The following is a 10,333-nucleotide window of genomic DNA, read 5'->3' as shown; positions in this document are numbered from 1 at the left end:
AGAGCACAAACACTGTTCATCCTCTCCAATGGAGCCACTTGCACATGGCGCTATGTGCAGACAAACTTCACTGGACTCTTTCTCAAGACCTGGTGCTGTGGCTACTGCTGTGAAGGGAGGCCCAGACACCTCCTCCTTCTCCTTAAGGTCTCTCTGCTAGAAGACACAGGATGGTGCACCCCCCAGAGAGCTCAATTATGTCTTGCTGCTGGGTCAGCTCCTGTGCAACACACTGCTGGGGATGATGCAGGGAATCAACACAATCTGCATCACTGTTCCATCTCTCTGCTTTCACAGAGTCTTACCACACTGCCAGCAAAGCTCCTCTGTATGGAGCCTGTCCTAAACAATGCTGTGAAGCCAACAGCACCCCAAATTCTGAGTTGTTCTGCTACTGGCAGATTTAACCCCACCACAGCCAGAGGGTAGGGATGGAGAGAAGAACAACCCTAACCAGTGCCCAGGAGGCTGCAAATAAAGGCCTGGGTGGAAGAGAGAAGCCCTGCCCCAGCATTCTGAAGTCCCAGTGCTCACCACCTCCAGCATGAGAGGACTCACAGTGTAATAGGAGGGAAGGAGCCCACAGCAGAGAGCTGTGGCATGATCTGGACTCACAAGGTCAGTGTCAATACTAACTTCCACATGGACAGAGTATTAAGTTTAAAGTCTCATCGGGTATCACAGAAAGGGTGTTATTTATAACCACCTAGGCTTTCCTATGCCAATAACTCAGCAGGACAACCACATCCTGTAAGTAGGCAGTGAAACGTCCATTATGTATTTTGGCAGAGTTGTTTCCTTATCTGTTTGAGTGTATAACAACTTTTTTTAGCATTGTTGTTTGGGGGACAAGGGAAATGTTCATATGCTACTACCCCTTTACTTGTCTTTTTTTTTTTCTGGATGAAACAATTGGTTTAATCCCACATACAGATTTTTCAAGTTCCTAAATCTATCACTCACAACCACAGCATTTTCTGAGATGAGGGCCCAGTATAAACAGAGCTTCAGATGAGGCCACAAAGATATATGCACATTTTCTTTGTCCTCTTCCTCCAAACACTGAAAATGAGACTGGCATCCCTTGGTGTTCCTGTAACTGCTGTATTACACAGAACACCCTGCCTTCATCTCTATTTGCACTGTCATAAACGCCTTTTAAACTGAAAATACTTTGTGGCTTTTGAGTGGTGCTTTTTGTTCTGCAGACAGAAAAGCCTAATATAACAGTAAGACTGCACTGGCTCAGAAATAAACTAAGCCAACAGACTTCAGGGTGCAAGCTTCATTAATCGACCTGCAAAGGAGGTTTCAGTTTCCCCTTCTTTGAAGTGCCATCCCCAGTGGAGGCCCCGAATTGGATGAGATTATGCAGCTGATTGTTCTTTTAATGAGGCAGTAGAAAAAGAAAAAAACATCAAGAGTTTTAGGGAATACATCTACTTTCAAATGGATACCAGGGGTCAATCAGAACTTAATGACTTTTTTGCAGTCCAGGAGGAACCTCTGCATTTCTTTTAGTCCAGGAAGACTCTCTGGGATCAAATACCTGTAAGTCAGTTACCTTCCTTCAGGAAACAGAGGCAGGGTAAGCTTCTAGTCCCAGCCTAATTCACTGTGCTGTTAGATGAGTCAGCACACTTGGACACAGAGACCTGGCTGACACCATTTGTGCAAGGAAATGGCAGTGGGGAAGAAGTCCATTAAAGATGCCAGGTAATGTCCTGGTCTTACCTCACAGAGAACAATCCCAAAGGAAAAGATGTCCACCGTCTCATCGTAGCTCTGTCCTGTAGGAAACAAAACATGCAGCTTTGTGAGAGACAGTTGCCCATCCAGCTGTTACACGAGCTGTCAGTCCAAAGTTTAACTAAGCCTATTCCCTGGAAGGCCCTAAAACAGAAGACAAAGCCAAGGCCTAAATCTGAGCAGGGCCAGTCTCCTCAAGATATGTATACACCAATTGCATCTTCCATACACTGCCATCACATATTTTAACCCTGCCTCTTTCTTATACCGGGGAATTACAGGACAACCCAGGGAAACCCTGTGTATCAGGTCTGAGAAAATGCTAAGGATACCTATGGAAAGCTTTTGCCCATTCCCCTTGGTTGCTGTTCTAGTGCATCCCTATAGTGCATGGAGTCAGTGCTCAGCTTCCCCAGCAGCTAGCGAGTGCCTGGTCCCTGCTGCAGTGACTGCAGAGATAATAAATCACACACCAGCAGCACTTTGATCCTGGCAGGCTCCAGCATGCCATGCTCTGCTCACAGACACACCCCTCCCAAGCCAGTATCTGGTAAACAGCCTTGCTTTCAGAGATGATGTCAGACTAAGCTCTTGCTATTCTCTTGACAAATGCCAGGACTGAGACATTGAGAAGCACTTCAGACTCCTGTAGTGCTGCAAGCCTTGAGAGAAGGCAAACAGAACAGCACAGAAGAAAGCAACATGGAGAAGAACAGAGCTGGGGGAGAGAAGCCCAGTCCTTCCTTCCCCAGTGGACTGTGCTGACAGTGCTGATATCCCAGTCAGCCAAACTGCCCAACCTGGTCAGACAAACCTGCCTGTTAGGAGAAAATCATATCCACTGTATTTCATCCTCACCTCAACTCCTGCAGGGGCAGCTTTTCCTCTGAGGGATACAGCTCATCCTTAATGCAATTGAGGGCTGCATGCCAAAACCCAGATTTCCCTGTACTTGGACAACTCCCACCCCAATCCTGAGGCTTCAGCAAACCTGGCAGCAGATGGCTTCTCCCTGGATCTACACAACAGCACACGTAAGCCTCACTCCGGAGTTTAATGATTCCCTGTCTCAAGGGGCAGTTCCAAAGCATGAGGCTATAACAGAAATTGATCTCAGGTTCAGTCTTATCCCAGGCCTCTTTTGTCTTCTCTGTTATCTGGATTTATGTCTGTTGCCCTCCTGAAGAATCCTCTTGTCAAGCCAGAAACATTACGTGGGCTGGTACAAAGGCTTACCAGGTCAGGCACTGCAGGACTGCAGCTAGGGCACCTGTGTGTATAAATAAGCTTGCACACTAGCAAGTCTAAAGCCACAGGCTCTAATAGGTTTGATTGTTACTGGGGCCCAGAAGCTTTCAGTAATCCTGTCATCCCTGTACCTTGTCACAGGCTGTCTCCTCACCTGCTCCCTGCTCCCAGTCTCTTACCATTCAGCATCTCTGGGGCCATCCAGTATGGGTTCCCAACCACTGTGTAGCGCTTCTTCCTGTCGCTCTTGCGGAGGGTTCGTTTCTTGGCCGAAGGTTTCTCCAGAGTGGGCTTTTTTCTCTCCTCCACAATCAGCCGAGACAGACCGAAGTCAGCCACCACCACCGTCTTATCCTGCACAAGGGATTTAGTACAAGTCACTCTTCATCTCCTGCAATTCCTGTTCGCTACCAACTACACTGTAAGGGCAACTATCCAGGTTTCCTGCAGCCAGAAGAGTGTAACAACTTATCTAGACAGGTGAAAGATACCCAGCTCATGATCCCAACTCATAATTTCCTCCCTTCATCATCTTATTTCCCATGTAGTCACAAACACCCCATCAATTTCGCTACACTTACCAGGGCAAACCTGGACCTTTCCTTCAGACCTTCCTATTCTACCTGGCCAGGAATTAACTTGGATTTTCATTCTGAAGCCCACGTGCTTGTCTCATATTCCAGCCAAGTGAACAAGGGCAAGGCTTGAGGGAATGAAGCTGCACAAAAATCTTGTGAAGCAGCATTTCAAAAAGAGAGAGCACACACATGTGCACACACCCACACACTTGTCTGAATGTGACAATAAAAAAAGTCACCAAGTGGTTAAAAGAACAGAAGCAGTTGTAGAGAACATCTCAGAGTTGAGATAAGGAACACAGCTGCACCAACTCTTGTAAGGTGACTATTAAAGGAGCTGCTACCAGAGCAAAGAGATAAGAGAACAGAATGCAGGAACAGTGAAAGCTAGATCACTCTGGAAAGTCCTATGTGAAGATGAAGCTTCCTTGGTTAAGGCACTAAAACCAATCTGTTCCACCCTGATAAATGAGGGAACATCATTTGGAGAAAACCAAGGGAAGAAACTGCCAAAGAGAGGAGCAGCATGTTGTGGGAACAGAGCTCACCAACTTGATCAGGCAATTGTGTGAATTCAGGTCTCTGTGAATGATGCACATGGAGTGCAAGTAAGCCTGGAACAGAGGGAGAAAAGCTGGTGTTAGGGATTGCCAGGTATGTCCCTTGACATTTAGAGACCCAACAACCTGATGCCAGTAGTCAGGAGCATTCACAGCTCCTCATACAGTGCTCTGCTGAAGCCACTAACCCTGACCCTGGAGGTGATGAAGGGACAGTCCAACTCACCATTCCAGAGGCAATTCCTTTGGCAAAGCTGACCTTCTGCTCCCAGGGAAACGGGTCCTGAAAGACAAGCCCTCAGTGGTCAGGGACTATCTTACCAGCCACCTGGTGACAGCAACTGCTCCACAACAGAGACTCTTACAGCAGTCACAGACAGATGATACACCCCCAGAATGAAGAGGCTTCCTGCCTCAGGCCCATCCACAGCTAAAAAGGAGCTTTGCCACACAGCTCCAAAGGAGAAGACTAACAACAAGCACTGTAAGGCTGGTACAACCAACAGCACAGTGAGATTGTTTGAGCTGAAGTCCACAAGGTGTCCATACTCACTGCATTGCGAACGAAGTCCTTCAGTGTGCCCCCTTCAATGTACTCGGTGAGGAGATTCAGCTTCTTGTCCTTGTACAGCACACCAATGAACTTCAGCACATTGGGGTGGTCCAGGCTACGCATCACTTTCACCTGGAAGCAGAGATATCCCCCCCAAAAAATGAATGGAACAAGTCCTGACAGATCCACTCTGATAAGAAGCACTCCAGTGCTTAAAGTCCCCTCCAGGGATCAGAGTACACTCAAACTCCAACCTTAAGGCAGTCAATTTACTGTTGCCTCTGCATTTTCATGCTATGCAATTAACCTGATCTTAGTCTCTAAGGAGAGCACCCTTGAGTTTGGTTAACTTTTTTCAGAGCCAGGAGTTCTCCAGGGCAGCTATCTGGTCTGTACTGCATGTGTCAGGGCCAGAACAGCAGTGTCAGGTGTTCAGGGCAATGCCTTTAAGCTAAATCTGAGTTTGAAAAACAGTTGGCAGCCACCAAGGTAACTGTTTACCTTAAATACAGTGGGAGTCTTAAATATCTTATTGGCCCTCATCCTTTTTATCTGTGCACAAGGCTCAAGGGATAAATCCTTTATGTGCTGCCTCAGACTCAGGCTGCTTTTTATCACTGAAAAATTAATGAACTGAGAGCTGAAGCCACGGCTATTGCTCAGTCTAAGTGAGTCACACTTCACTGCAGCAAACATGCAGCTCATGTCAGCTTTTCCTCGTGTGATATCTCCCTCCTCAGCACCTTGATTCCTGCCAGGTTGCTGGCAGGATCGCTCTGGAGAAGATGGAAGAGAGTTCCACCACACTATAGGCTCAGAAGCCTTTTGAAATCTTGCTCCCACCTCTGTCAAGAAAGTCTTCTGTGTTTCCTCATCACAGCGAATCAGCTCCTTCATCACCATCACCTTTCCTGTTGCTTCGTGAGTCACCTGGTGGAAACAAAACCCACAACTCCAGGCAAGGTTCAAAGAATACACAGCTCCAGTGCTCCTGCAACAATTCTGAAAGAGAGGGTAACATTTCCCTCCACCCAGAGAAGAATAGAGATGGGAAAAAATTCAGAACCCAGGGATCTGCAGAAAACTGCATGAAATTTGTTCATTCACAATTCATCAAAGATTCTGTACATTAAATAGAAACTACCTAAAGCTGATCATGCCAAGAACCAGAGCTGCACCTTCCGTTTTGGGTAGCACAGGGCTGAGCATGCATACAGGCTGCCAAAGCCTCTGAAGGCACCAGTTCCACACTGCTTGAGCTCCCTTACAGAAAGCATTTGCCCAGTGTGATGCTCACACTTTGTACACAGAGCATAACAACTACATTCTGTATCAGCAAAGGAATCAACATCCATTTGCATCAGAAACCAAAGCAAACAACCCAAACCTACATTTGGTTTCATGGGGACTCTGGAGCCTGATGGTTTCTTGATCAGCTCATCAAACTTACCCACATGCAAGCAGAACTGGGGTGCACAGGCTGTTCAGTTAAGGCAAGAAGCAGTTATTTCACCTTGCTTCTTTGGAGCTGTGTGTTGCTCCCTGCAAGGAATGTCCCAGAACAGTGGCAAACACACAAAAATCCACCATGAACATCAGGTAATAAATTTCCTGGCCCTTGACATGGAAAGCATTTTCATTTCCTCAAGAACTGTTTGCCTGTCTCCAACTACTTCCTGGCATTTTGCCATGTTCTAGAGGTTTTTTTCAACCAGCTCTGCCTTGCTTGCATGGGGTGCCTGAGCGAGTAGAAAGGGTCCAAACTCCAATGAGCACATTTTATTGAAAATCCTCTCCCATTCAGTTGCTCAACTTGGACAGCTCTGGCTCCCTAAGATCTCCAGGTAACTAAACAACCACCTTGTCTCTGGGATCAGAAGGCAATTATGTGATCATACACAGTACTTGCTGCATCAAAACCAGTTTGAAGCTTAGGAAAAGTGTCACTTTTTTGCCTCATGCCCATTAAAAGAAAAAGCCTTTCAGAAAACCTCCAGAACAAGACCCAGATATAGTATTTAGGAAGCTTATGAGCTCTTGCAAACACTGTGACATACTAGTTTTGTTTGGAACCATGGGACATAACCAATAGGTGGAATGTGAGTGCATGGAATAACACAACAGAAGCAAGAGCGCAATATTATTCTGCTCCCATCTGAAATCAAGCATCCATACACAAGTAGTGAGCCAGGGGACAGTACACATTTCAGCCAGGGACATCTCAGCCAGGGACATCTAATACCCAAAGATAAAGCAGAGTGAAGAGACAAAGACAAGACAAGGCTAAGTGGAATTCTTAAGCTGTCATACCAGGAAAACTGAAACAAGTGTCATCATGAAACTCCAGGGGGGCAGCTTTAACTCCCAGAGCATGCACCAGGACAGGATGGCCATCAGGTAATTTGAGCAGAAAAGAAATGTATTTGTGCCACCAACTGTGGGGACGCAGATGACAAAAGCATGCGACAGCAAAGGTTCTGCTTACCTGCACCTGTTATTTCTCTACAAGCAGAGGAGAAGAGAAATATGCTCATTAGTATGAAGCAAAAGCATTGGGTTTGTAGCACTGGCTTACCACCTCCCATGGATGTATGAGATGAATGTGGTGGCTGGACACTTCAAGTTTATACAGGTGTAAGGAGAGAAGTCCCATAACATGGTGAACGCAGTCTGAGTACTGAGGAGCTCACACCACTGTAGTAAGGCAGAGGAAGCTGCCCCCCTGATGCTGTCAGGGATGTTGGGATAGGAACTGCTGAAGCACCCCCAGTCAAGACTGGAGAGCTTAAATACAAGAGAACTTCCTTTTAACTGTGAGAGTCATGCAAGGACTAACCACCTACCACCACAATGACAAGACATTTAGGCTCTGCCAGTGGCTCAGAGATGGTTACTACATCAGACTGGCAAACCCCCAAGCATGCCACACTAAGGGCTGGTGAGAAATGCTGTGCTGGGAAGCTGAATGCACCTCTTCATAAGAAAGATGCTCGTAAGTGTAGCCTGATTCCCATTCTCCCCACATTACCCAGGAGGCTGCTTTAACACAGGCACTCTGGAGTGCTGAATCTAACTCAGGAGATGAGTATGTATGACCAAGGTTGACAATCAAAAGGGGAAAAAGTCAAAACTGACTGCAGGCAGAGACACTCATGGTCAGGGAATGAAACAGAAATGGATCTCAGAGAGCAAACCAGGAGAAATCCAAGACTGACCACTATCACCAAGGCAAACACCACTGAGACAGTGGTGAAGGATGCCAAGAGAGGCAGACACTGATGTAATCAAATGATGACTGTTTGAGGACCTCCCTCACCTTGATGGCTTGTCCAAAAAATCCTTTTCCTAGAACTTCGCCATGAATCAGGTCACAGGGCCGGAAGATTTGCTGGGAGCAGCTAGAAGAGGAGCGCAGGGATTCAGAACGACTGATGTCACGGCTCAGGAGGAGTGGCTCCTTCGGGGAGCTGGGGCCAGGAGACTTGGAAATGCTGTTACTTCGCCTGGAAAACGAAAACAGGAAGATCAGGGAAGCTGCTAGCAAACCTTTGGTCCAACACATCCCATCATTAGCTCCTAAGGAACCTGTTCCTAGATGTCTTTCAGTGCTCTTAGTATCTCCAAAGCCAGATTCTCTCCCAGTGCAAACCCAGACAGCTTCCAAGTCAGAGCTGCCTAACCACAACACACTTCCTGTGCTGGCAGTCAGAGGTGCAGCTCCAGGAACACAAGGAGGAGATGCAGCACTTGCTATCTCTAAACATAGAATAAAACACTGGTAAATGACTACATGAGCAACTGACGGCCTCAGTGTAGGAAGACATTTTTAGGAAGTCTGTCTAGGAAGACATTTTTAGGAAATCTAAAAAGTTTTTCCCCCAAGCCCCAGGTCCCACCTGGATTCCCCTTAAGGACACATTCTTCCCCAGCCATTGAAGGCTGGTAAAAATCTGACCATTACATTTTTTAACTGTTAAACTTAGTAGCTCTTCTCCGTGAACAGTAGAGCTCCTTATTTTTATTAAGGAAAGTTTGTCATCCTGAAAGGGAATAGAGAGAGTACACATACATCAGTAGTGGAACCTAAAGCTCCTCACTGCTTCTCCAGTGGTTCACACCATGGCTCACATCAGAAATAAGCCACGTCCCTGCAGTCACTGCAACCACAGGGCCTAGGCACAGAGCTGCCCAGCCAGGTAGCACAGGGCAAAGGCAAGCTGGGGCACAGGCAGTGCTTCCAAGGTTTTACCTGAGGGAGCGCCGTCGGAGGGTTCCTTCCAGGTTCTCCTTGATGTCCAGTGGAGAGAGGGAGCGTGGGGAGATGGGTGGCTTTGCGTGGGTGGGCGGATGGGAGTCCAAACGAAGCCTGCCTAAGCGCTGCGAGACAGGGTCGTGCTCTATCAGCAGCTGAAGGGTCTGACTTGTCTTGCGAATCAATTCCTCCACCTGAAATCAACCCAAAGGACAGGATGGTAGCAGACAGGAGGAACACAAACAGCAGGAGATGGAGGAGACACAGAGAATGCCCCTCAGGAATCTGAGGAGAGAGTTCAGTGAGATCACTCCATAGTTGTGGTTTAGTTGTGTGCACCACAGCTGTCTACCAGACAAACCAAGCCAGCAACACAAAAGTTCCTTATGCTATCCAGTTCTTCTTTCTGGTCAGCTACAAGTAACCTACACAAGAAAGATGTGGACAGGCTAGAGAGGGTCTAGCGAAGGGCCAAAAAGATGTTAGAAGGGCTGTGAAAATGCCAGGTGAGGAACGGTCGAGAGAACCAGGTTTGTTCAGCCTTGAGAAAAGAAGGCTGAGGGGAGATCTTATCACCATGTTCAGTATTTAAAGGGTGGCTACAAAGAAAATGGAGACTCCCTTTTTACAAGGAATTACATGGAAAAGACAAGGAGTAACAGGTACAAATTAATCCTGGAAAGATTCCGATTAGACACAAAAGGGTAGTTTTTCACAATGAGAACATTCAGGCCTTGGAATAATCTCCCCAGGGAAGTGGTAGATTCCCCAACATTGGATACTTTCATGTTTCAGTTGGACAGGGTGTTGGGCTATCTTCTCCAGACTGTGCTTTTGCCAAGAAAGATTGAACCAGACGATCCTTGAGGTCCTTTCCAGTCTGGTATTCTATGACTCTATGAAATCTTTTCTTTTTCTGAGAAGTATTCAAAAACTACACAACTTTCCATCTTGAACGGTGCTGCAAAATGCTGCATGGCAAAAGCCACATGGAGATTTATCTGAGAGATGTCTTGTGCTCCCCATGTTCTCTTCAGCACCAACAGTAAATACACCCCTTGGGAAATGAAGGTAATGGTGGTCTCGCTACACTCTTACAGCATCACCTGGTACCTGTGTAAAGCATCTACTTGTAAATACAGACAATACTTTTTTTTGCAATGGGAAACATCCCTAGGATCAGCTGAACCTTTGTGTACTAGCAGTTGCCTCTAAAAGGATCAGAACAGTGCACTTCACTAACAATACATGGGAAAGCCTTCACAGCCTCCCTGTCCTCTGTCACAGCCCTAGACTTTTCTTATTACTTCCCTTCATATTTGAATGCCACAAAATCAAAACTGCATCCTAATTGCATTTCCATCTATTACATTTTCCTCTTCAGCTGAAAAGG

General features: G+C 46.7%; 1 protein-coding gene across 1 annotated transcript in view; it reads right to left on the bottom strand.

Annotated features, from left to right (window-relative positions):
• Positions 1–10,333, bottom strand: part of LIMK2 (LIM domain kinase 2) — a 19,535-nt gene that overhangs the window by 1,458 nt on the left and 7,744 nt on the right. The window contains exons 6-13 of the mRNA XM_009081934.1: positions 8,938–9,134; positions 8,005–8,191; positions 5,532–5,618; positions 4,689–4,820; positions 4,362–4,418; positions 4,124–4,189; positions 3,177–3,351; positions 1,735–1,790 (exon numbers count right to left, since the gene is read on the bottom strand). Coding sequence (XP_009080182.1) covers positions 1,735–1,790; positions 3,177–3,351; positions 4,124–4,189; positions 4,362–4,418; positions 4,689–4,820; positions 5,532–5,618; positions 8,005–8,191; positions 8,938–9,134 — 957 coding nt within the window. The remainder of the gene's footprint in view (positions 1–1,734; positions 1,791–3,176; positions 3,352–4,123; positions 4,190–4,361; positions 4,419–4,688; positions 4,821–5,531; positions 5,619–8,004; positions 8,192–8,937; positions 9,135–10,333) is intronic.

Source organism: Acanthisitta chloris, unplaced genomic scaffold, assembly GCF_000695815.1.
Source record: "Acanthisitta chloris isolate BGI_N310 unplaced genomic scaffold, ASM69581v1 scaffold6939, whole genome shotgun sequence".
In the NCBI taxonomy this organism is placed as follows: Eukaryota; Metazoa; Chordata; class Aves; order Passeriformes; family Acanthisittidae; genus Acanthisitta; species Acanthisitta chloris.
This window is presented reverse-complemented; position numbering and strand designations above follow the sequence as displayed.